The 27,057-nt window shown below is 42.0% G+C and overlaps 2 protein-coding genes across 7 annotated transcripts in view; both read left to right on the forward strand.

Moving 5' to 3' along the window:
* Positions 1-21,855, forward strand: part of LOC119174691 (uncharacterized) — an 84,702-nt gene extending 62,847 nt beyond the window's left edge. For 5 of the 6 annotated variants that reach the window (XM_037425720.2, XM_037425722.2, XM_037425725.2 and 2 more), the window contains 9 exons: positions 319-414; positions 1,094-1,164; positions 2,110-2,184; positions 7,790-7,909; positions 8,413-8,589; positions 9,144-9,338; positions 11,915-12,076; positions 12,761-12,856; positions 13,808-21,855. In XM_037425720.2, the coding sequence (XP_037281617.2) occupies positions 319-414; positions 1,094-1,164; positions 2,110-2,184; positions 7,790-7,909; positions 8,413-8,589; positions 9,144-9,338; positions 11,915-12,076; positions 12,761-12,856; positions 13,808-13,968 (1,153 nt within the window). In that variant the 3' untranslated portion in view covers positions 13,969-21,855. The remainder of the gene's footprint in view (positions 1-318; positions 415-1,093; positions 1,165-2,109; positions 2,185-7,789; positions 7,910-8,412; positions 8,590-9,143; positions 9,339-11,914; positions 12,077-12,760; positions 12,857-13,807) is intronic. The other variant, XM_037425721.2, reaches the window with a different exon arrangement.
* LOC119172393 (uncharacterized) lies at positions 2,334-4,665 on the forward strand. Its single transcript, XM_075885137.1, has 2 exons — positions 2,334-2,619; positions 2,721-4,665. The coding sequence occupies exons 1-2, from the start codon at positions 2,391-2,393 to the stop codon at positions 2,834-2,836; spliced, it is 345 nt and encodes a 114-aa protein (XP_075741252.1). The 5' UTR covers positions 2,334-2,390; the 3' UTR covers positions 2,837-4,665.
* Positions 21,856-27,057: the final 5,202 nt, after the last annotated feature.

The following is a 27,057-nucleotide window of genomic DNA, read 5'->3' on the forward strand; positions in this document are numbered from 1 at the left end:
ATATTGCACAGATGCACGGAGGTGAAAAAAGAAAAGGGTTGTGGTAATATTGATCATATTGATGTGCCTCAATGCGCACACTTTTAATCTGTAAATAAGGCATTTTTTACATGAATAGACACATTCGCAAATTTTAAAGTCAATTTTTTGTACCCCTGGCATTAAAACTTCTCGCTTGTCAAACTCCGATTCACTTTCTTAATTTCTGCTGGCATGTCCATCTCACTGTCTTTATGTGTCTCCCAAAAATTACACCTGTAGTAACTCAGCTGATGGCGAAAGTTATTCATATGGGATCCAAATTTTGCAATTCTGCAGGCTAACCTCTGCAAAGACACCTTCTCGGGAACGACCTACTCCAGCTTCTATTCATCGATCTCAGTCTGCTAAGAGGAGAGAGAAGACAGATGCTGAGTAAGCACCTACTGGGATGTTTGTGTTAGCTCTGTCTTGTTTCAGAACAAGAGCTATTTACATCTTGGGAACGTGCTTAAAGCTACCTCTTTGCAATCCACATTAGTATTATTAAACTTACTCTATTATAAACTAAAGTGGATTTTTCTAACACTCAGAAAGCATATTTGTTCACATCCATTCTGTAACTATGTGCTTTGAGTATATACGTTGGTAATGAATACAAACGGCATAAGTACGCCAAGTTCAATCCTATAATGATCCTAATTGACTGCTGTTCAACAAGTAAATGCAGTGCTTATGATCAGATATATATATATGATAACACAAAACAAGCATATTATGCGTTATTTGCCTCCTTGTTTGACAACGACATTATGTTGGGCATCAGACTGTTTTGTCCAGCTGGAAAAGAAAACACAAAAAAAGCTGTTGCGTAATTTATGGTCCTGTTCAAGCAGGCTGGTTCTTGCCATATGCCATAGGTAAAAGAAAAAACAAAGCCACTGCTCAACTTACACCTAATTTTCTTTATAGCACGTCAATATTACCTAGCTGCTAAAGTCATGTATTCAATGCCTTGTGTGTTGGAAAGAAAAACAAAGAGTAGTTGTTTCATACAGATATCTGTTTTTGTGTATTGCGGGCCACACAAAGTACAAATGACTCTCTTGTTTAGGGCTGGCCGCTCTACCGATTCTTCTGAGAAGAAGAGCCCGACAAAAGCAGTGTCTCCAGTCAAAGCCGAAGGTGTGTTGAACAACAGCGAGCTTGCAGGTTTCTTTTTTGTGACCTTATTGGATGGAAGCATAACTGTCACATTTTATTAAGTATCACATTTTGTCTATTGTCTTTATGATATTGAATGTACATTAAAATGAAACATTAGGAGTTTCTCTTTGAGATCCTTATTGTCAATAATTTCCCCTTCACAGGTCAGCTATAAAATGAGAAAATGAAAGTTATAGTTTCATGTTTGTATTTCGCTGCTGAACTTCAGCATGTGATCGCCACAGTAACGTCACGAATTTGGCAGCTTGCATATTTTCACTACAGTGGTTCAATAAGCTTTTCTTCAGTTTACTGTGTTAAGACTTTGTGTCCCCAAGACTACTATGTGAATAATATTTAGCAACAAGTGGTTACACAGGCCCTAGAAAATGCTGTCCGGATTGATGACGTCACAGTGAGCTGTTGCAGAAACTTCACAATGTTGTTGCCACTTTTGTTTTTCTTTTTGTGCATTTTCTTCCTTACCAAGCGTCCTCTCGCATTAAAAGTGGTGTTCTTTATTGTTAAAGGATAATTTACTACTATGAAGAAAATTGTTTGTTTTTTCTTTAGTGTCTCTTTACACTGTCTTTTCAATTGATAGGTTTGTAGAACAGCCTTTTATTATGACTTATTAATTCATTGTGCTGAAGTACTTCAATCGTGGTATCACTTCCTTAGATCATGGCTCGCCAACTGTAATGTGACCTTACTTATTTTCCATTGCTGCTGCAATTCACTTTGCAGTGTTACTAGCACAAGCTTTCTCATCACGTGAAAAAATCTACTATTTTTTCCTCTTCTGTTCTCGCTGCAGTGTTCATGACTCTGTATTACAGTAGCAGGCAGGCAAGGCTGTACCTTACTCATTTTCTTTGACGTTGTTTTACGCTGTTTTGAATCTGTTATCATTTTATGCATCAGCAGGTAATCAACGCAAGGCTTCTCCGGCAGCCAAGACTGCAGCTCGGCAAAAACAGACGTCACCGAAAACACCAGGTGCGAAGCTTTGAAACTGTAAAATGTTCTTGCAGTGATGCTGATGCTAGTATCAACTTAGTACTAGTTGATGAGGGATTTACTTCATTGGAATATCTGCCGTGCATTGGTGCCAACAATAAAACACACACTCGTAGTATAGTGGGCACGGCGGCGTCGTAGTGGGCACGGCGGCGTAGTTGAGTGGGCACGGCGGCGTCGTAAAGATGCAGCCTTCAAACCCGTTCCTGTTTATCCCGCAGATTGGAACCCTGCTGCTTCTTCTAGGCCTTTCTGCAGCATGTGCGGAGCGACAACCAATGCTTCGACCTACTTTCAACGGCGATACGGATCTGCTGATAAACCCAGCCTCAACTGACGAACGCTACCGGTCCTTCAACGATGGCGCTGGTGTTACATCATCAGAGCCTCTGGGATCACCGATGACGTCACCATGTAACGATCCTTTAAAAGACAGCGCTTACGGCACAATCGGCAGTGGGCACGGCGGCGTCGTAAAGATGCAGCCTTCAAACCCGTTCCTGTTTATCCCGCAGATTGGAACCCTGCTGCTTCTTCTAGGCCTTTCTGCAGCATGTGCGGAGCGACAACCAATGCTTCGACCTACTTTCAACGGCGATACGGATCTGCTGATAAACCCAGCCTCAACTGACGAACGCTACCGGTCCTTCAACGATGGCGCTGGTGTTACATCATCAGAGCCTCTGGGATCACCGATGACGTCACCATGTAACGATCCTTTAAAAGACAGCGCTTACGGCACAATCGGCAGTGGGCACGGCGGCGTCGTAAAGATGCAGCCTTCAAACCCGTTCCTGTTTATCCCGCAGGTGAGCAGACGCTATGTCAAGTCATTTCGCAGTAACGATGTCTGCCTAATTCTGCTGCCGTGCCCACGGTCGCTTCGTGAAGCCTTTTGTAAACTGATTGTTTCCTTGCGCTTATTGCTACTGTTGAGCGGAGATGTTGAGTTGAACCCAGGCCCTGCACTAGACGCCATAGCCGAACAGTTAAAGCAAATTGCAGGAGACATTCAAGATATTAAGAAAGAAAAATCCGCAACAAACACCAGACTTGACGCGATTGACAAAAAACTTGAAAAGATAACTGGCCTTGAAAAACAGGTCACTGAGTGCAATAAACGAATATCTAACTTAGAAAAAAACCTAAAGGCTATGCAAATGAAAGTGGATGATCTAGAAAACCGGAGCCGTCGGTCCAACCTTGTCATTTATGGTGCTGAAGAACAACAAAATGAATCGCCAGACATGCTTGTCGAGTTGGTCGAAAAGAAGATTTTAGATGGTGTGCTACAGATAAAAACCAAGGGAATCGAAATAATCCACCGTCTAGGAAAAAAGAAGCCAGTTGGTATATCTAGACCCAGACCCATTATTCTAAGACTACTCGATCATCGAGACAAAGTTTCAATCCTCAGACAGTGTTCAAAGCTGAAGGGCTCAAGTTTCTCTATCAGTGAAGATTTTTCTCGTAATACTCGGGACATCAGAAAGAAACTGTGGGATCGAACGAAAGAACACCGGGACAGGCAAGAAAGGGTGTCACTGGTGCGCGATAAAGTGCGAATCAACGGTCAACTTTTTGCTTGGGATAGTGAACGAGAAGATATAATTGCAGTGAAAAAAAACGAAGTTGGCATAGAAAAAAGAGTCACTCGAAGTCGACAGAAGTAACCCTGTTGAATGTGAACGCACGTAGTCTTGTAAATAAAGTAGATCAATTCGAAGCTCTCCTTCTAGAAATTAAACCTGACATAGTTGCTGTCACGGAAACATGGCTGTACTCGGACATCCTAGACCATGAGGTCACGCCGCCAGGTTATGTGATTGTGCGCAAAGATAGAGAGACTAGAGGAGGGGGCGTGGCACTTTTTTTCAAGAAGGAATTGCGCTACTCTGTCTTACCGGGCAACCCTAGCATTGAAGCGGTGTGGTGCAAAGTGCAGCTGCAAAAGGGCTGTGTATTTGTTGGAGTTATTTACCGACCACCTAATGCTGAGACAAGTTATCTGGAACTTCTTCTGGATTATATGCACGATCACGTGACGGGTGGTATGATCATCATGGCTGGAGATCTCAATCTGCCTGAAATAGAATGGTCATCAAAAAAAGTGCGAAGTGCTGCAAATGACGTCATATTAGATATGTTGTTCAATTTTAACCTCGAACAACTGGTGCGCGTCCCCACACGTGTACAGGGCGTATCCAGCTCTATTCTAGATGTTGTGCTCGTTAGTGACCATTTTCCAGAAGACCAGGCGCGCATCGAAATCTTAGACGGAATATCTGATCACAACTCAGTCCTATGCACACTGCCTCTATCTGGTCTTTCTAGAATCCATAGCCCCGGTAGACACGTTCTTGCCTTTAACAGAGCAGACGACGCAGCAATAATAACATATCTTAATCACGAATTTCTTGCCTTCTATGATCTTTGCATGGACAAAAATTTATCAATGGATCACATATGGTTACAATTCAAGGCACGTGTCATTCATTGCATTGAGAACTTTGTCCCCACACAGCGAAAAATTACAAGAAAGCATAATGCCTGGATCACACGTGACATAATTCATATAAAACGTAAAATCAGTAGGCTGAGGAAAGCTAGGTCTAGCTCACGAGCTGGCTACACCGCTCAGATCGCCACTTTATCAAGAACACTGAAAAGCAAAGTACGCTCTTCAAAAATTCACTATTTTGGTACCACGCTAGCAAAATTCATCAAAACCTCGCCAGGAAAATTTTGGCGCTATGTAAGTGGCAAACACAGTGGCCAAAACGCCTCCCCCTCGATAGACACAAAAGATAAGGCAGACAATTTCAACCGCTACTTTCAGTCCGTCTTTACGATCGATAATGGGCTAGTGCATCATCCCGAGATTAGGCCACCCACTGACAAGAAGTTATCTAAAACTCCGGAAATAACTGAAAGCGGTATACTGAATCTGCTGTTAAACCTCGATGATAAAAAGAGTTGTGGTCCAGATGGGATACCGAACGCTTTTCTCAAACGGTATGCGGAACCGGTTAGTAAGTACCTGCGCTTACTATTTACAAAATCTATTCAAGATTCGCAGATTCCCTCTGAATGGAAACTTGCAAAAATAATCCCAGTGCATAAATCTGGGGACAAATCGACTCCATCAAACTACAGGCCCATTTCTTTAACTTGCACTAGCTGTAAGCTACTCGAGCACATTATCCTTAAATTCATTACAAAGTTTGTCGAAGAAAATAACCTATTACACCCCAACCAACACGGTTTTCGGAGTGGCCTATCGACCGTAACGCAACTAGCTGAAACAATTCACGATCTGGCCGAAGCCATTAATCAACACTCCCAAATTGATATAATCTTTATGGATTTTTCAAAAGCGTTCGACCGGGTTTCCCATGAAAAGCTAGTTTTCCAGCTGGTTTGCAAACTCGGGGATGGGCCAGTGACCCGTTGGATATCCAACTATTTGTCCGGTCGCCAACAATTTGTACACTGCAGTGATCACGTCTCTGACACATTAAACGTTACGTCCGGTGTTCCTCAGGGATCCGTCTTGGCACCGATATTATTTCTTCTATTCATAAACGATCTAACAGTCAACATTAACGCAAACATTAGGCTTTTTGCAGACGACTGCATATTGTACAAACAGGTTAAAAGCTCCAGAGACCAAACTGAACTGAACGATGCCCTGAACGACGTTGTACGATGGTGTTCTAACTGGCAAATGGTGATTAATTCTGACAAAACAGTCGCCATGCAAGTAACAAAAAAGAAATCACGCCTACCTTTCCATTACGGTTACAACAACATCGTGCTACGAAATGTAAGCCAGTATAAATATCTTGGTGTGACTATAACTTCCGATCTCAGTTGGACAGTGCACCTAGAAAACATAGCCGAGAAAGCCTTAAAAAAATTATTCTTCCTTAAGCGGACGCTGCGCCACGCTGACCGAGACACTAAGCTTCTAGCATACGTCACACTTGTCAGACCAATCTTGGAGTATGCGAGCATAATCTGGTTTCCATTCACGGATAGTGGTATCAGCACGCTTGAAAGAGTCCAGCGCAAAGCGATTAGATTTATTTTTAACCGGTATCGTCGCCTCGACTCCCCAACACAATTACTACGCCACGCAGATTTGCCGACACTCGAAAGTCGAGCAAAAATTCATCGCCTAAAGTTCTTATACCTGTTATTGCACAACTGTCTTAAAATAGACCACGCTAAATACGTGAAAACCAAGACAACAAGGCAAACACGTCACACACATGATCACACACTCCAAGAGTACTCTTGCAACAATAACACATTCTATTATTCTTTTTTTCCTAGATGCATTCGAGAATGGAATGCTCTTGACCGACTTATAGCCGAACAGCGTACAGTTGATGACTTTCTAGCAATGTTGCAAAATACACATAGCACTTAATCAAAACGCTGATTACATAGTATGTATTGTATTTTCATTTCCTTGTGTACTTCCTTGAATTGACTTGCTTGCCAACATTTGTATTTGCACCAACTTTTACAGCTATGATTTATTATCCTTCTTTTCTTTTCAACGGGTGTAAAATATGTATAATGCGCCCACTACCACTTTAACTCGTTCATGCAGCCTCCTTAATTTGAACTTGTTGAGAAAGGCTACTCGGTCCAAAATTGATTGTTACTATTGATGTGAATGTTTCTGTTTTTCTTTGTTCCCCTTCGCTCCCACTCCTGTAATAACCCTGCAAAGGGTTAACAGTATGTGAAAATAAATAAATAAATAAATAAATATAGATTGTGCAGTGTGCATCCAATTAGTGTCTTTTATAAAATGAGGTCATAGAACAAGATTGGTTGAACACAACAGGCATTAAAGGTGTGATAACACGCAGCTGAGAAATTAAGATATTCTGAAACTAAATCATGTTTTTCACTACATTGCAATGTCAAGAAATTTAGTGAAGTACATTTAGCACATATAGCATACTCCTTTCGAGAGAGTCGTTGAAGTACATTGAAATTGTGTTCAAAATAATGATGCAATTAGCTGATGCAATTAATGATGCAATTAGATGACAAATTAAATGTTCTTGAAGTGTTCAGGTTAGTAATATATTAACTAAACCGAGTTTGTCATCGTGAGAGCTTATTGTAGCACAGATTCCATCTGTGGTACAATTCCATCTTTTGCATAATTCATTTTATGCTCAAAAGTAGAAAGCACTATCAAGGCTAAGGTTTTGTTTTGTTTGTGTGTTTTACCACTGACTGTGCACATTAACGGCATATTTCTAGGTGATCGCATGTGCAAAAACATGTTGCAATATTTTGTATTTACACTCAAACCGTTATAGTGAACCCGTGTATAACGAAGTATTAGTTATAATGAAGTCAATAAAAATTAGTCTTACAATAGCTACAATGTTAGGAATATACCTTTATAACGAATTTTCGAATATAACATACTTATTTTCGTGTAAGATGCAATTTTCTTATAACGAGGTCTGATTGTAATTCTCGTTAACAATGGTTGTGTGTAGAACTGCAGTTTGAAGTCTTAAGCGAGGTTATGCACATTTTTACCATGCAGCAAGGCATGACGAAGATGGAGCAAAGACAACTGCTTCTTCGCGAGCTAGGGCTGCTTCATCCCCACCCCAAAGGCGCACACCGCTGGCTGAGGCTGACAAAAAGGACGATAAGAAGACAGGCAAGTACAGTGGGCAGGAAGAATGGCAACCTATTTTATAAAACCATCTCGAACCATTAAATCGCTTATCAAAAGCACTTTTCGGGCGGCTATACACCCATACAGCTCGTATAGTCACTGTAAAAATTGGTTTTAGCGAGGTTATGTTGAAAGTTGGCCCAAATGGTTGTTTCAGGTTCTTCGAAAAAGTTCATGCCTTGTACTCTCAGATTTCTTATTGCAGTCACATACCAATATGCTTTATATTAAATATAGTGTGCTGGTCTTGCCTCTTTTTCTATTGCTAGATGCACCCTTGGAAGTTCTCTTTTCCTAAATACTTCAGTGGCAGTGTCGTTTGGTTTTTAATATTCACATCCCCCCAAATGCTGCCCTCGAATAAGTTTGCGCTTAAAATTGTGATGTAACCGAGCGATGGATTAATTTATTTATACTAGAAGACGATTTTACATCAGAGAAGCCTAAGCAGTGCACTTGAAATATTGAATGCAATGCTTCTTTAGGGACTTCAAGACCCCGGCGTCCACTGCAAGAGAGTGCTGCACCCCCTGCTGCGAAACCCCGGGCTGTGGTCCGGCCAGCGTCGGCTGCTGTCAATGAGCAAGATGGCAAGATCTGGCTCAAGCCACAGGGCAAGCCGGAGGGAGAGGAAGCGGCCGGCAAAGAGCAAGATGGAATAGGTACACCACCACAAAACAAGAACTTGGTGATAACCATCGTCATAAGTGCTCCTTTGCATTCTTCCTAATTAAGAATTGTTATCATTGCATTACCAGTTAGCTGCTACTGATGGCATTCTGCAACTCGATGAAACAAGGCTCATAGCATTCAGACTCTGGTTTAAGTTTCTTTTGCTCACTCGGGTGTTGCTCATATTCTTTTTTTTTTTTCTATAGTGCTCTTCAGTTTTCTGTATTGAGATCCTGTGCATTTTCATTAAATTAAATTTTCTTCGGATGCATTAACGTTTCGACTGCTGGTACAGTATGAACAGTGCAACATAAGATGAAAATAATAGGCACACTTTTTTTCATACTACGTGCACGCGAGGCATTTGCCACTGAAAATTTCAGAAACCAGAGGCCGTCAGATAGCATGTAACCTTTGCAAATGCGTTTCCACTTTAGTTCTGATGAATGCATGCTACCAAGAGACCTCTAGTATTGAAAGCACTTTCCGAGTTCACATGGCAAAAGATAAGATAGCGTGATGCTCACATCTGGTGGTGATGTAGGCAAGGCGGAGGATGCTGGCGGTGGCGAGGACGGTGTGCTGGTGCCCCCGGCAACGACACCGGCCGAGAGTGTGGAGGCAGCCACTCCCGGGTCTGGCTCAGAGCGCAAGTCAGATGCAGTGCGCCCCAGCAGCCTGCCACCCATGAATGGCTCCAGTGCCAGCTCTTCGGCCCTGGCCTCAGCCGACATGGCCAGTACGTAGTACAGCATTGGCTTGTTCCATTGTAGCAAGGATTTACGTGAATGTTTGTGCATGTGTGTGTGTACGTGAGTGCGTGCGCATGTGCAATCGCCATCTTGGGGGTTATAGAAAATGCACTAGTGCTGTCCTATGTACAAAGGTCACGGAAAAAAAAAAACATGGACTGCACGGGATGCTGTTTTCTTTGCACTGTGACCTAGGCGGCAATAAAAATATGCTAGAGTGGTTCTTGATTGCATCATGGGTGACTGCAGTGGCTTTTTGTTAGCATCCAGGCTACAACTGCTTGAATGCGTAGATTCCACACCGTTTGCATTTCTTTCCATTGCGACAGTACACCAGACATAGTGCTCCTCTGTTGAAGGAGCTTAGTGTGCTAAAGCATTTGTGTGTGATCACAGGATTGAACTGAAGTTTCTTGAAGCATGCGCATAGAAATGTCGATTATAGCATATCTGATAGTATGACCACTTGTGTTGGGCAAAAAACATCGTACTTCTTGTGTCATCAGGAATAAGACTGATTGCTACCTGCCGAGTGCACTCAGAATTTGTGTATATAACATAGTGCAGCGTTGACTTAATCAGGGAGGAACCTGGCAGCCCATCTCTGCATATCTATCAAGAAGCTATCATTCAACTTATGCAGCTGTTATCTGGTGGTTTCTGCATCTTTCCTGTAGCGCTTTTTCTTTAACTCAGTCATTTGTCCCATAAAATTTCCAATCGTATTTTAAAGATACTGCAGTCCCCAAAAATTTGAGATCATTAGACTCCTCTCCCCCCAAAGTAATCTAGAGAATTCTCGAAAATGCAGCAGGGTGCTTACCGCAGTTTTGTGTACAACCTATACAGCAGACGCTTAAGTTTCATGCCCTGAGAAAGATAGGCTTTTTTGTTGTTTTTTGAAAACCTTTTGTGACTGGCTGATCTGTGCCTCTTCAATTAAACAACATTCAAGCCTCGTTGATATTGTGCTGTAAAATGAAGGTGCCGACACATACCGTAATTACTCGAATCTAACGCGCACCTTTTTTCCGGTTAAGCGAGTTCATAAATCGCATGCGCGTTAGAATCGAGTACGAACAAAAAAATTACGGTCAATCTATTGCCATCGCAAATCCAAAATGGCCGCCCCCTACGTGCGTTGGCATGGTGCGTCGGCTATTTCTGCCTATGTGTTTACCATGTGCGGCACTTCGTACGTGTGCTGAGAAGTTCGTCATCTAGTAGTGCATTAGCATCGACGACTTGGAAGGGCCGACTCCAAAAACTCGAGTGCACCACGATGCCGCTTTTAAAAGAAAAGTCATCGCGTGTGCAGAAACGGACGGAAATCGGGCCGCATCGTGGTCCTTCTCGAAACGTGCGTGCGGGACCGGCGGAAACAAAAAGCAGAAGATTGTGGACAGCAAAGCTTCACGCAAAGGCTTCAGTGAACCACAGCAGGGTCGGTTTCCGCAAATTGAAGAGCTGCTCCGCGAGTATGTGCTTGAGGAGCGAGTGGCACAGCGGCCCATGACGACAGAACTGCTCCAAGTGCGGGCTATGCAATTAGTCTTAGAAAAAAGTCTAATGCGGAGCCTGTTTAAAGCGAGCAGGTGCTGGCTAATTAACTATATGAAGAGGAAAGGCTCTTCCCTCCGAAGGGGAACATGCATATGCGAAAACTTTTGCGGAGAAGTACGATGAAAAGCTTTACAGTTTTCAGAGGTTCGTCCTAAACTTGCGGCGCAACAACGGCTACCTGCTTGGGCAAATCTGGAATGCCGATCAGACGCCTCTTTACTTCGACATGCCTGGCACCACAACTGTCGAGAAGAAGGGGGCGAAGCAAGTTCGCGTGCTGACATCGGTCCACGGTAAAACTACAGTGACGGCAATGCTCTGTTACACGTCAGATGGGCACAAGCTTCGCCCGTACCTCATATTTAAATGGAAGACAATCCCGAAAGGAATCGTTTTTTCGAGTGGTGTGATCGTGCGGGCCAGCGAAAAAAAAATGGGTGCGCGTTGCAATCGATGTCTTACGTTTTTTTTTTTTTTTTCGCGGTGGAAATCGGGTGCGCGTTACAATCGAGGGCGCGGTAGAATCGAGTAAATACGGTAATTAAAGAAGAATAATGGAGGGCTGAAATCTGTGGCTGTTTTCTTGTCTGGAGAATACTTTCTCTGGCAAATATTAGTTTTGGTCTGTCCACTACTCCAGTATGCACAATGGGTTCTGCATAACATCACATTTTTCAAGTGATGTAGTGACATCGTGTGAAGCTTCATTTAACACAACTTCTTTTTGTGTGCTCGACAACTGTTCTTGCTGTGAAATCTTTTAAAAAAGGCAGTGGTGATTACGTCACTTCCAAAGCTTGTACCAGCAGTTATGGATATGCTCATTAGAGCAGCTACAGTTATGCGTTTGTTTTATTGATCACTGCATTGCCAGATGGTGCCACCATCCCATTCACGCTTCCAGTAGACTCATGATAACATAAACGTTGAAAAGTTTGCAAGCGAACTAACACTTAATTTTTTCTGCTGACTCTAGTGCCTCATGAATGACTTTTTTCAGGCCCGTCGCCACTGCCAGAACCTCAATCTGGGCCTGTGCCGTTGACTACAGTCAAGTCACCTGAGGAAGTGACCGGGGTGAAGTCACCCGACCCAGAAACTTGGACGGTTCCTCTGGACACTGGCCGAGGCCTCGAGTGGACTGACGGCCAGTCACCAGCTGGTAAGTGTGATCACAGTCACTTAGAAGCCTTGGGATTGTTTTGAAGTGTTTTGTGCTACCTTTAAGTTGTCACTTGCTGTCGTCAAACAAGTGTAGATGTTTTCATTATGTCTCAATGAGCATATTTCAAAGTTCTAATCATCTGTATGTTGCAATATAGTAGGTTTGTGAGCACATTTTTCAAGAGACTACAGCAAACGAATGCAAGTGGAAGCTATACAATACACAACAATTCTATGGCACTAGAATAATAAAATGTGTCGTATTAGCCTGGAAAGCAAAACTGGGAATTCGTTAATGACAGCCTCTTGTTATTTTAAGCACTGATATGCACTATACCTATTCGTGTTTGACCGGATGTGCATACCCTGGTGTGCATTTTTAATTGCCAAATTTTGTGGTTTTTTCGTCCTTGGGTTGTCAAAAAATTGTTTATGCTTCATCACTTTTGTGATCTTTGACTTGGGATGGTTGTGTAAGTTATAAAGCTAGAAAATACCGTTTCACACGTATAACCTCTGCTTCAATGCTCTAATTTGACTATGTGCTGCTAAAGTCTAGAAATAGGAGTATAGAGCAAAAAAGACGAGACATGGGAGGTAAGCAGACAATGCACCAACTCGCCCAGCAACGCATTCTATTATGTGCTGCTGAAGCCTTCAACCTGACGCGTCTGTCACTCAGGTGACTGGCCAGGGAAAGCGAAGGGCACCACTGCACCCATCATCGACACTGCCCCAAAGCCAACGTCTGCACCTAAAACAGAGTCTACCATACCTGGTGAGTGATCCATTCCCCCCCGCCCCCTTTTCTCTTTAATATAATGATGTCTTGGTACATCCGAATGTATGCAGCTTGCTGCATAACCTCGATGTTAAGCACTTCTAGGGGATTGCATTTATTTTGTGTGCTTTTGCGTGGCACTAGGCTGCACTGTTCATAGTTAGAAGTGCTATTCGCATTCAATAATGACCGTCTTCGGTTACACCCGCCACTGTGGTCTAGTAGTAATGGTGCTCAAGTGCTAACCGATAGTTATAGGATATAATTCCAGCCGCCGTGGCCAAAATTTCATTGTAGGGGATATGCTAGAGGCCCACGTAGAGCCGCCCAAATCTTTAGCTATCGTGCGCGAGCGTCGACTTTTTTGTGCGTCAGCGCCGTACGATGGAGCCGAGTTCCAAACAGTGCGAGAGTAAGCGCATGCCCAGGAAGCACACTCAGCTGGGCTCATGGTCTGCTTGGCTGTTCCTTTGTGAGAACGTCGCCCTGCATTAAACTCACTTCAGATGATCCACATTTGTCAGCTTATCTCATGCACGAGGGCATGTGATGTATCTGCGGATCTCATTTTCTGGGTTGCTTGCTGATCTTCGAAATAAAAGATATGAGCAAGATGCGCAGCCTGTTCGTCTGAAGTGAGTTAATGCAGGGCAACGTTCTCACGAAGGAACAGCCAAGCAGACTATGTACCCAGCTGACCGCGCTTCCTAGACATGTGCTTACCCTTGGCTTGTTTGTAACTTGGCTCCGTCGTACGGCGCTGACGCACAGATAAGTCGGCGCTCGCACACGATATATAAAGATTTGGGCGGCTGTACTTAGGTTTAATACACGCCAAAAAACCCAAGGTGGTCAATGTTTCCGGAGCTCTCCACTGTGACATCCTTCATGAACATACTGTAATGTTGTGATGTAAAAAGCAAACAATTATTGTGTCTTCGGTTACAGAGGGCAAGGTGGACCCAATACCTAAGGCAGCACCCGAGGAATCCCCTCACAAGGGAGCTCCGGAAGATCCGGTGAAGCCGCAGCCTGCCGGTCAGGCAGGTGTGGACGTCCTTGACAAGGCCCGAAATCGCCTCGAAGAGTTTTGGGTCACGGGAAAGTGAGATGGCATTGCGCGCCAGAAAGTCCACCTCTGGAGGCAGCACAGTTGTCTACCCGTGGGGTGAGAGCGCTAAGAGAAAAAAATGCAGCGCGGCATAGCCGAGGTGCACACTGGGAAGCCGGGGTTTGGTTTCCAAGACAAGTTCTTGGGTAGCCTGCTTAGCCTAGCTTTGTCTTCCGTCAATTTCTCTCCAATCCTCTCCCCTTTCTTTGTGTGTGATTATTGGACTAGCTTCGCCTTACCACTAGGGACATGCATTACTATATTGTTATCAAAAGGGTAGGCATGTCACACTGATGACACAAATGCTACAGTTTGCATCTTTTGGGGCATATCTCGGCCATTAAACAATAACCGTCATCTATGACGCATTTCTTTCCTTGTCAATTCCACTCTTTTTGCCTTCCTGCTTGCTATCTCACACCGGTAACATGCACGCGATTCTCGACTAGAAAATATCAAGCATGCAGCGTTGAGGAAAGACAAATAGTATAGATGATGGTGTTGTTTAAGTACAAGATACACCGCAAAGGGTGCATACTTTTCCTTAAAGCGTATCGAAGAATGGTTAAGGACCGGAGGGAGTAAAAATGCGGTCTTCTGGTGTGAATATTCTGAGCGAAGCTGGTGACCGCTGCCTATATGAGTCCCCTGTCAGAAGCCCCAGAAGTATCGAAACAGGCGGTTCGAGCCCACACAATAAGGATAGGAGAAGGCCAGGAGAGGAGAAATGAGGCAGGTCAAGAGTACTGAGGGAAGGCACAAGTTCGTGAGTCAATTTTGTTTCTGAGACACAGGGTCGTTAAGCTTTTCACACTGCTGTTTACTGTTTTGTTTTCTTACGCAACTCCTTGTCGCGGGAGAATTTTTTCTGTAGGAGAATGTGCTTGTGAGTCTATTCGATCTCTCAAACGCTGCATTTTGTTCTCGAGTGTCTCTGTTCTTGTCAAAGCGCACTCGTAATTTTTCTAAAGCATGGCAGATATTTTGGCAGATTGTAACCTTCAGCACCGAATTCAGCAGAGCTAAAGTGGTTACATTAGTCGTCACTATTGTGCGCTCGACGAGGAGCATAGCTAGGCAGCCGTCACGAAATCTGTAGGCTTCGGAGTGTTCGGCTGAGTTGTCCTACCTGTTTTGCAAGAAAGATGGCAAGAAGAAAAAAGCCTTAAACACTTTGATTGATTATTTCAGATATCTTAAGGTTCCATCATTATCCTGCATCACGTGTGTCTTATTTTACAAAAGGCAGCTACGCGTAAAATGCCCAATTTTTTATTGACAAACACATCTAGTCTCTTGTTACTTTGTTGGTTGTGCTGTGCTAAGAAGCTTCTCTTATCACTTTCTCTGCAATGCACGTCTCTGTTCCTCACACACCGCAACATGCGAAGGAGAGCGCACAGTTCATGTCTGCAATGTAGCCTAGGGATTATTTAGCCATTAATAGTGCTCACAGGACTCGTTCTATTACAGGTTAGATGTTACACCTGTTGTGTTGGTCATCTTGTCAACTACAATGTTTGCTCGAAATGTTAATGCGTTAACATGCTGCCGTTTTAATTCATCCTGCATTACTTACTAGCTCTAGTGCAAGTTATTACTAGAATCTCTGCTTTTTAAAATTTATTTTGTCACTGAACAAATGGGTCGTGTACGACCGCTTTATTCTTGAAGTGTAATTGACATCTGACTATTTAAGAGCAGATAAAGTAATATTGCCACTTGTGCTATTCGCGTTTCAAGTGACTATTATACTGAAAGGGGTTTTATTTGCGAATTACTATATTACATTGTTTTTTTTTCTATTGTTAAGTCTTTAGAAGTCTATTTTACTTTTTAAAAGAATCTTAAAGAACTTAAGTTATTTTTGATGTCGTTGTCATGATAGTATGACACGTCGAGCTTAAGATTGTTTTTTATGCAGGGAAAAGCTGCTGGGTGTGTGCTATTTTTTCTGCTTTTTTTTTTTAGCATGCGAATTCCATGCTAACATAGTACTGGTTGTCATTAGTAAGTCAGTATGTTCCATGCAGTATATAGCATTACAGTAGACTGTCGTTAATTGGCACCTAAATGGAACACAAAAATATGTTCCATTTAACGAGAGTCCCACTGATTGAGAGATGAACAGGGGTGTTGAATTGAAATGTTAGACCATTCGTACATACTGAGGGAACTGTTCTATGGAAGCAGCGATTTCGGTTAGGTATTTCTGGTTACTGAGAGTTTGCTTAATATAGTTTATATTGGTACATCATTGTACATCAATTGATTCTTCCCACTTTTATCGTGTCGTGCAATACATAAACCCATTGCTACAACAAAGCAACCAATGATACATTGTTTCATTGTAAGTGGACTGCACTGTACTACACATTTTTCAAACACTGACATCTTTGTAATGTTTAATAATTTTTTGTCAAGTTTATGCTGAGAAAAAAAAACAAGATACGGATTGAAAAGACATCACTTTGATGCATGTGTTGTTAGCAAAGCATCCGAAAAAGTTTCTTTTTTTTTTATTCTTCTCCTAAATGGTCTTTCTTTCTCGGCTGAAAAATGGTTCTTGTGTGCAAATAGCATTGGCGGAATGTATTGCCAATTGAGATCTAAAGCATCCGTGTTTTGAGCTCACAAGCAAAAACTGGTTTTGTTCTCATGACATCTGTCATCTGTATTTTTGTTGTGCACACTTCATAGTTCCACGAATGCAAGCAAAAAGCATGAGAAAGAGAAGGGGGCGATATTGTGCTGGTTTACTAATTTTAAGCCTAGGAATAATATTTGTAGAAGATTCAGGGGCCATCAATCAGAGGTTTGTTGAGAGTTCCTGCAGGTGCATGAAAGTAATGACAGCAGCTAGTGATTTGGGAGTGAATGTGCTTTGGCAGTGATGTTCCCCAGCTGAATCACTCTTTCTCTCATATCACAGGTTGAACGTTTCATGCGTCTAGCGTTAAACGGTTTCTTGAAACAATGTACTGTGTTTCCCATTCACCTCAAAACTCCCGACTTTTGATTATAAATGTCATTGGTGTTGTGTGGGCAGTCTCTGCCTGCGTAAAAAATTACTGATGAACTAACGCACGCTCTTAGTCTAAAGCACACGGTCAGCCTGAAAATAAAGTACAATTGTAGTGCTGCTGGAAGTTTTGCAACGTTCCTTGGTTGCACTGAGCCAGGACACCAGCTTGTGATTTCAACTTGAACCGAACCAATCTCATTTCATTGGTAACCTAGCATCGCTGTTGATAAACACAACTGATAGTCTGAGGTTTTGATTGGCTTTAACTTCTGGACAGGTGCATTGTCATGATCGATATAAGTTGCAACGTGGTGCCCTTAGCCGAAGTGGGGCCAACACTGCACGGCAGAGCCAACGGGAGAAAGATTTGCGAGCTGAACGTAGCTTCGATTACTGGTATTTTGTAAAGACATTCACTGTATTTTGGTGTTACCGTGCAGGCTTGGGGCCGTCTACTGTGGGCACTATGTTACAGTTGATATTGAGCGTGACTCTACGTGACTGGCTGACGCTTTGATTGGCATGTGATTGTACACGGAGTCTTGGCATGTGTACGAATTGTAAAGTGCATTCTTTCTCAGTCTCCTAGTTACGATCAACGATGCACCAAAGTGTTTTGGATGAAAAAAATTCCAAAGAAAGAAAAAAAGTAAATGAAACTCCCCACTCTGCCTGTCTAGTGTTACGTACAACATATTTGTCTGTAAGGCACCAAGTCCACTTGGACTTGGAACCATTGCTAATGCAGCCCAAAGTTGTCATTTGCTGCTCTGATGTCGTAAGAGCATGCTCTTCTCATCAGAGCCTAAAGTAGTCGTACTTCGAGGATGCTTGTCTGATAGTATTGTCAATTAGCAGTGTGTTAGCTCTCTCTCATTATAGTTGGGTAGATAAGGTGTTTTGTTATTTCGATTATATCAGATCTGTTTTTGTTTTTTCAAAAGCAAACACGAGCCTAGATCCCATTCCTAAGAAAATAATGTGTGTATTGAATGCTTGTGCCCCGTCCCGGCCTTTCCAATCAAAATGTCTGGGTTACTGCATCAATGATGTAACAGGCTGCATTGATGCTATAACTTGTAGATGTTCTCAATAGGACAGACCAAGCATATTAAATAAGTGTGTCTTAAAAAGAAATATTCAAGTGGCATCTCGATCTGTGTGTACCGGTTAGAAATGCAGAGGTCTCTATTTTTCTCGCTGGAGAAATGCGAGCCGCGAAACATTGCTATCTGTGCGCACCTTATTTCGTTATCATTTCTGCCGTTTAGATTTTCAATATATATTATTTACACTTTACAAATGCACCAAAGAAGCAAGGTATTACAGGGCACTTTTCTAAGCTAAGGTTCTTATTTTGTGATACAATTATTTTTCATGCCTCTAGCGGTATTATTCAGCGTTGCATTGACTTTTCGTGTGCGTGACTTGTCGATGTCAACTGGTGGCATCACATTTTTTTCTCTAGCCTGTGTCATTGCCTGTCAGAGTTGTGAGGTAATAGGATTATGAGATTATATTTAGTCTGTATTCTAGGAAATGTTGTTGAACCTAGATTTATATTCAGATGTTTAGGTCTTTACACTCGTAAGGCAGCGTAAAATGAAGAGAACTGCGCTTATTTATTAGGGTTCTTCTCCAAGAAGCACTTGCTGTGACCGGCACTCTTGTTCCACAACTCTTCCTAAGGGTCAAACATTAGTATGCATTAGACCTTTCATGCAGCTGTTTTCACGCAGTACTGCTTGCCTAAAGAACTAGCTGTATTGTTACGGTGATAAATAAAGTATGTAGGTAGTAAAGCAATTTCAGCTCTACTCTTGTGTGGAACAGCAGATCATGGTCTTTAAATTTCACATTTGAATACAACAGTCCCTTAAATTATGTGACGTGTAATGTTTTTCTGTGTGTATATGTATTACCTTTGAGTTACACTGTCCTTCTCAAATAAGTGTCCTGCATGTATACATATATATTTTATTCTCTTGAATGAACAAAGTTGATAGAATGTGCCAAGGTGTGAAATAAGTATAAAGGAAGAGGCACATTGCTCACGGAGCATTCTGCCAATGAGTACGAGAGTTGACGATCTGGAGGTGCGTGTGAGTTCTACATCATTTCGTGTGGATGTTAATGAAACGAGTGAGTGAGCTTGAAAAACTGTCTCGCACCACTGTGTTGCGTTGTTTTGAGTAGCAGGTGTGAGACCTGTTGTGTGGCTCCATACAGCTCTTTGTTTGCTGCTCGTTCGAGGATGGTGTCTGGTGGATGTGCAATATTGCCTAGACTGGCAGGAATTCAAACTCCAATTATTTTGAACCGACTGAAACATAAGTTTGGCTGGCCTACGTTGTTTTCAGTGCATTCCAAAGCCACCTCGCTGATCCGATGTCAATAATTTTTCATTTATGCAAGCTTTCTGGTTTCTGAGTGCAAAACAATGCGGCCACAAAAAACCTATTAGAAAACTTGTTTAGGATATAAATAGCCAAAACATGCCCTCGTTTAGTATATAGGCATCTAATAATACAAATGTGAGTTGCAGGTCTATTTGTATAACAAGCTGTAATTGTGGCTTGGGCCATGCCTCATTCAGTTTCCGAAAACCCGAGACTTGGGTAATTCACATTAAAGTATGCTGCCTAGGAGTTTGAATTGATGTGGGTTTTTATTATAGTATTAAGCGTGTGGCATTTGTTCTTGTTGGAAGTTTCACAGAGGCATGTGATTGCAGGTTTTTTTTTGCTTTTCCAATACAAGTCTATGTGTTATCAAGATCTGTTTCTATCAGTGAAGAAAAGCATAGGGAATCTCATTCTCCTTATCAGCTGTTCTGCGGCTAGCATACATATATTATTCAGTGATACTTGTTTCTTGTAATCGCTCCTGCTGCCTTGGTTGTTGTTTGGTTATGTGAATGAGAAATGTGTTTATAGGCTCAGTGTTGGAAGAGTGCATCAAGTGTGAATTCAGGCCTCCTATCAACCTAAATTACAAAGCTCCGAACTCCATACATTTGTAAGAATACGTATTAAGAAGTTTTTTTTTGCGTGCATTTCATTACCTTGCCCATTTCGGTTTTCTAGCATGCAAAGGTGTTCCACATTGTCGAGAAACTTGTTTGCTATTTATTTGTCATAGGTTCTAAATGTCATGCAGTTTCGCAGCCTTAATTCTTAAATGCACATAGCTTCCTAAACAAGGACTGCAGTAATATGTACATTTCCTTAAAATAAGTATATAAATTGAGTGATAAATGATTCAGTCTTCTGCATAATGGTGCACGCATGCAATTAACTTGTTATAACAGACAAAGAAATGTTCCTTCTGGTACAAGCCAAATATTGCGCTATTTTGCCTCAGTTGTGCTTACCGCATGGTGGAAGAAAGCAGTTGGAGGGCTTAGCATGTACAAACTGCTTCAACATAGTTCCTATCTTCATATAAGATGCTTTCACCAATGTGAGTGTCTTCATGTTGGTGTGAATTCTTACTTCATTGAGCATTACAGGTGGCACTGTTTGTTGCTATAGCCTGGCACATTCGCCAGTGCACGTGCCGAATCAATTCCTCAAATACCTAGTTATCTTGGACGCACTTAACAAACTACTTGCTTTTGAAGTGTAACTCTTATCTTGCAGATATATAAATTTTAATAATATTGTTTACTGAAATGAAAAAAAAAAATTCCAATTTACCACAATTAGTAACACGTAAAAGAATTATCACTCTTCAACATCAAACAATCAGGCCGAATGACAAGCTGAGTCGTTAATATGTACTACTAGTGGGCCTTGTTTTGCAGATATTGTATGTCATTTACACAAAGCTATGTTAATGTATGTTGACATAGCAGCAAGAAAGGCTGATATGCTTGGTTCTGTGTGCTTGCAGTCTATGCAAGTGTTAGCACAGCAGGTACCTTGCCACAAGCATGTCAGAGCTAGATTTTGTCTATTCATCAGCTCACATCAAGATGATGAAGTTTTCTAGGAGTACAATGAGAAGCTTCTAGAGGTCTTTGTGGAAAATAGGTGGTTGCATACTGCAAGGAGTAGTCATCTATCTTGTTGTCATGCGTCAAATCTAAGCTAAATTATTCTAAGCTAGTGTTGTCTTTGGAGGCTTTACAATAAGCAGGCATTGTAGACTACACTCGAATCACAGCTTAAAAATTTCTCACATGGAAATTCATCTTATTAATGTAGCCGTAATTACACATTGTAATTGTCCATCGTATACATGATCATTTGGTGCACTTGAGGATTATCAATAATCCTGTGAAATGGATTCGTGCTGATCAGCCACATGCAAATACTGCACAGACTACTAGTTAACCGCAAACCATTGCTGTTCATAGGGCATTTCTTTCACTAGCAGTACTGAAAGATTAAAGAGACATTTCAGGAAATGATCATAATCCCAGCTTGCGCACACTAAAACAGGAATAAAAAAAAAAGCTTGAAGCTACCTCTCTCGATATACGTTAAGCTGATGTAAATGCAATCGAAAATTGACGTTATGCAAACAAAATTGGCCGTAAACTGCACCCTTAGTTGCCTGTAATGTTGGCGCATAGTTTGGTTCTTGCCACCGTTAACTTGTTTATAACTGGCAGCATGTCCTTGGTGTGTATTTGTGAGTGCAATTTCCCAAAGTGCGAGTTGTGATATGTGGCGTAGTTTCGGGAAATACTATGGAAACGTTTGAAGCTTAAAGATGTGTTTAAGTGTCGCGTTTGAATATCTAGTGGGGTGTGGGTTTTCTTGTGGTTATATTTGCGATTACTGGTACAAGTGTCATCTTTTTTGTATGTATACACGGCTGTTATTAGTATCAATAAAGAGAAACACTACTCAACATCCCTTGAGATCAAATGCTTTTTGGAGTTGTGAACTCAATACTTTAAAAGCTCGTTAATTCGAATGATGGGGTTGAGAAAAATTTCTGAATTAATTGAATGCCAAATCATCGAATGTATCACACAAAAAATGATCAAATGTCTGTTACATCAATACACATTGTCTTTTATTTATTTTTCATTTTTGATGAATTCGTTAATTTAGTACTTATTTTAGGTGAGAGCAGAGCAAAAATCACAATTTTCTTGATGCCATTCATATGAAATTCGTATGATGCCATTCGTATTGAAATTCAGCCAAAATGTGCTCTGCACCCCTGCCTTATTACCTACTGCCATCACCACCACCACATGCATGTGACGAGAGTTCATTCGCAGATAAAATGGCCGGCCACTAATAGTTTGGCCATGGACTTAGGGTATGTAGCATCATTTGTCGGGAGAAGAGAGCAATTTCTGACTTAGAAAATTGCTAATTGCAAATTCCAGGCAATATGTTACACTATAATGGTTGGCTTGCTTGTTATCAGGGGCTTCGACTATCAATCAGCCATGTTTTCAGACCATTCTGTAAAAATGTTGCAGGGCTTTTCTAAAAGAATGATAACCTTTATAATTGACTGTGGTATGCTTTATGCAAGACACTTTTCCCAAATTAGAGTACAAGTGATTTACATTCTTTAACTATGGCCTAACCATATACATAAAAAAAATGTGGGGGTAAGGGTGACAAAAGCGTATTGGTAGAGCTCTCATTGAGCAAAAAAATCCAGAAAGAAAGAAAAGGCACGGTTGATAAATGGGCAAAATAAGACAATAGAGAGGCTTGTGGACGGCTTTTTTTACGAGTCTGGATCAGTTGTCTGGCACGCTGCCTTTCATGTAAGCATTGAAACTTATAATGCTTATTCCTATTTTTCTCAAAAGACAGTTTTAATTTTAGTGCTGCAGCAATTTCAGTCTGATTTCATTCAATAAAATATTCTTTGGAAACTTTGTAGGCTGTTTCATTAGATATCAAGAGGTGCAACAAACTAGCATTTGTATTTTACAGCGAAAGCTGTTATGAGATCACAACTTGGGTCACCCGCCACCGTAGTTGTCCGCCGACGTCTTTGTCCATAACCACATCGCACGTAATTAGAAAACCTAGCGCCAACGACACAATGGGGCGTGAGCCCGGGTCCACTGGGTGCCAGCCCAGTATTCTACCACTGAGCAATGCCGGTGTTTGGGGCTCGTTGGCAAACTTGCCTTAGGCAGACGATGTCGAGAAATCAATTGCGGTAATACAACTTACAAAGCGTTTTAGAATAGCGAAAGAACAGCCAGTCGTCGCACAATGCGAATAGCATAACGAGTGGGTCGTCCATTGCTCCAACCCATTACAAAAGGTAGTGTCTATGTTGCCGGCAGCCGGTACAGTATATCGACATACCGGATGCCGGCAGTTAACTCCTATAGGAGGGTTTGAAGTGACGTTCTCTGGGGAGTGTGCCGAGGCTGTTCTGGTGCTGCGGAACCGCGAGGAGCTGCCCAGGCTAGAGAAATACTGTGACCTAGGCTTGATATTGTCCACCTTGGAGATGCTCGTCTGCGAGCTAGCTCTGAGGTAGACCATATCATGCCTAGGTCGTGGCACTGCGAGCTAGCGGCATACTGCCTGGACAATGCCTGTAGGGCGTGTTAGGTTAAGTTACGTTAGGTTAAGTTAGGGAAACTCAGGCCCGTGACTACCCTCTGAAAATCTCGGTATCTCCATACCAGAAGACGACTTGGAGCGTGCACATCGGCTTGGTCGATACCAGCAAAACAAAAGTAGACCTATCATAGTAAAATATGCAAGATTTAAAGATAAATCAAAAATTCTTGCAGTTGCGTCCAAGCTCAAGGGCACGACTTTTTCAATTCGCGAAGACTACTCAGCTAGAGTTCGACAGGCACGAAGGAAACTATATGACCATGGCATGCTGAGCGGCAAACCCTTCAAGCTACGCTTTGACAAGTTACTACTTGAAAACAAGCAATTTTCGTACCATGCAGAATCTGATAGCGTTGTTGAATTGCAGTCGTAGCAGTCATTTCTATATCTCAGGCATGCGCGTCGCCCACTTCCCCCCCAACCTTGCCTCGCCCCTATGAATGATCCCGTTTGTCAATGTATGGCAGTCTTAATCGCTAATGTGCGTAGTTACCTGCCTAAGAAAGACGCTGTTGAATCCCTTCTGAATGACAACAACACTGATGTTGCAATATTTACGGAATCTTGGCTTCAGCCGCACATTGCTGACCACGAGCTATTACAAGACGGCCAAGCGTACGCTGTTCACCGGCTTAACAGGGTGGGGCGGAGGGGGGGCGGAATATTGATTTTTGTTAAAGAAAGTGTTCCTTCTTATGTCATCAAAATGAACTGTCAACACGAAATTTTCTGTGTGAACATCTCACTTGCTTCAAAAATGACTGTGATTATTGCTTGTTACCGCGCTCCTAATTGTGATGCCTCCTTCATTTATGAACTAAATACAGTCCTAGTACATCTTTACTCTCGTTTTCCTTCTGCTTATTTCATGCTCTGTGGTGATTTTAATTTTCCAGATATTAACTGGACAAATTTTGAGTCAGATAACCGCCAGTCCAAAGATTTTCTTGAAATGACCCTGACGTTTAACCTTACTCAGATGGTTAATACACCAACCCGTGGGGCAAATATCTTAGACCTCGTACTTGTTTCCAACGCTGATACAGTTAAATCGATATCATCCGTTGAAGGTCTAAGTGACCACAATTTAGTGCTATTTAACCTAAGCATCCCACGTCCTGTTCGACAGCGCTCAATAAAACACATCAGGGATTACAACAAAGCCAATTTCACAAAAATAAACTCAGAATTAAGTGAGTTCCTTGATTACTTCCGTCGGTCTGCTTCACTTCGTTCAGTAGACGATAATTGGCTGTTATTTAAGAATAAGTTAACATCGCTTGTAGAGTTACATGTACCCCTTGTACGCATTCGCGGTGACCTGGGAAAACCCTGGTTTTCGAACACACTAAAGAGGTTGTTAGAGAAAAAAAAGCGTCTTTTCCGCGATGCGAAGCAATCGGTAATTTCCTCAAAGTGGGAAAAGTATTTTACGAGTCTGCGTCAATATACTTCTGCTTTGAGGCAATCCAAAAAGAAGTTCTTCCACCACGACTTGCAGACCATTATGCGTGTCAACCCTAAAAAATTCTGGAAAATCCTCACACCTAGTAAAAGCTCCAATAACATTTCTTTGAGTTACCCTGATGGTTCCAATGTGCCAATTGATGAGCGATCAGATGTAATCAACTCGTACTTTTCATCTGTTTTCACTAATGAACCCACGCTAAACGACTTTGATCCGCCCAACCTTTCTCTTTCCGATATGCCTCTTATAATCATTACTTCTCAAGGAATCTTGAAGCTCATTGAAAAAATGAAGATTTCTAGTGCCCCAGGACATGATGGTATTACAGCCAAAATACTAAAAGGCACGAAAGTGTTCTCTAGTTCTATATTAGAAATAATTTTCACGCAGTCAATCACTGACAGTTCACTTCCGACGGACTGGAAAATTAATAAAGTAGTACCTGTATACAAGTCTGGCAGCCGCTCGGATCCCTCCAACTATCGTCCCATTTCGCTTACAAGCATTGCCTGCAAACTCCTAGAACATATAATATACTCACAAATAGCATGTCATCTAGGTAATCATTCCTTCTTTTTCCCCAATCAACATGGTTTTCGGCCTAACCTATCATGTGATACTCAGCTTTTTGAATTTGTTACTGAGCTTCACTTAAACTTAGACTCATCCTTTCAAACTGACGTCATTTATCTTGATTTTGCGAAAGCTTTTGACTGTGTCCCCCACCAGCGACTTCTGGCCAAGCTCTCATGCCTACAGCTGGACCCCCTAGCGTTGTCATGGATCCGATGCTTCCTGACCAATCGTCTCCAATACACGGTTGTCGGTAATCACTGTTCAGCCACTACTAACGTGATTTCTGGAGTACCACAGGGATCCGTTCTTGGTCCTCTGCTCTTTCTCATCTTCATAAACGACCTTCCTAATGTCATTTCATCTTCTATTCGACTTTTTGCAGATGACTGCGTTCTTTATCGTCGCATCGCACACCGAACTGACCATGAAATCATTCAAAGCGACTTACATCAAATCGAATCCTGGTGTTCCAATTCATTAGTGAAACTCAATATTTCGAAATGTAAAGTTATGCAGATATCCCGTAAGCGCTCCAACAGTAATTACACGTATTCCTTAAACTCGATAGCTTTGTCCCTCGTCGAATCTTATCGTTATCTTGGTGTCACAATAAACAAAAAATTGACATGGTCCGATCATATCACCAAATTAGCAGCCGACACTACTAAATCACTTGGTTACATCAGACGTTCCCTTTCCTTGTGTCCCTCATCCACGCGAAAACTGGCTTACGAAACATTTATACGAAGTAAGCTTGAATATGCCTCAGCTATTTGGAGCCCTCATCAAGCATACCTCATTAACACTTTAGAATCTATACAGCACCGTGCGGCCAGATTCATCTCTTCTAGGTACGGCCGTGATGAAAGCATCAGTGCCATAAAGTCATCATTGGGACTCGAGTCATTGTCGTTCCGTCGGAAGATTGCAAGGCTGTGCTTGTTCCATAGGCTTTACTATAACTTCCCACATCTTCACGGTAAACTCTTTATCCCGCCAAGCCGTACATCTCGTCGCCTTTTTAACTCGTGCAGCGTCCAGCGTTTGCACGGTTCTATGTCTTCTTTTAATTAATCTTTTTTGCCAACAGCCATTGCAGAATGGAACACTTTGCCAGACTGTGTTGTCGTTGAGCGAAACCCTATTGCGTTTAAGCAGTTGCTCACTGATCATCTTACGCTGTAAAATTCTTTTACACTGTTCTTTCTTTTCGCCTTTATATGCCCGATTCAAATTGTAACATTTTTTTTTTGTGCTTTTAAATAAGTCTGCATTTCTATGTGTTATGTTTCAGTATTGTGATCCGATATGTTTTGTAACTCTTTATGTAACCTCCCCCCCCCCCTTATGTAATACCCCGAGAGGGGCCTTTAAGGGAAAAATAAATGATGATGATGATGATGATCCTTGACAATAGTGATCAATGTTGCAAAATGTCGGAGAGCAAAAATAGCT

The sequence above is a fragment of the Rhipicephalus microplus genome, unplaced genomic scaffold (genome assembly GCF_043290135.1).
Source record: "Rhipicephalus microplus isolate Deutch F79 unplaced genomic scaffold, USDA_Rmic scaffold_72, whole genome shotgun sequence".
NCBI lineage: Eukaryota > Metazoa > Arthropoda > Arachnida > Ixodida > Ixodidae > Rhipicephalus > Rhipicephalus microplus.

Excerpts from the sequence above, each read along its gene's own strand:
- LOC119172393 (XM_075885137.1), top strand. The coding sequence starts at position 2,391 with ATGCAGCCTTCAAACCCGTTCCTGTTTATCCCGCAGATTGGAACCCTG. Across the intron at positions 2,620-2,720 it reads ATCACCGATGACGTCACCAT|ATTGGAACCCTGCTGCTTCT; the intron begins GTAACGATCCTT and ends TTTATCCCGCAG.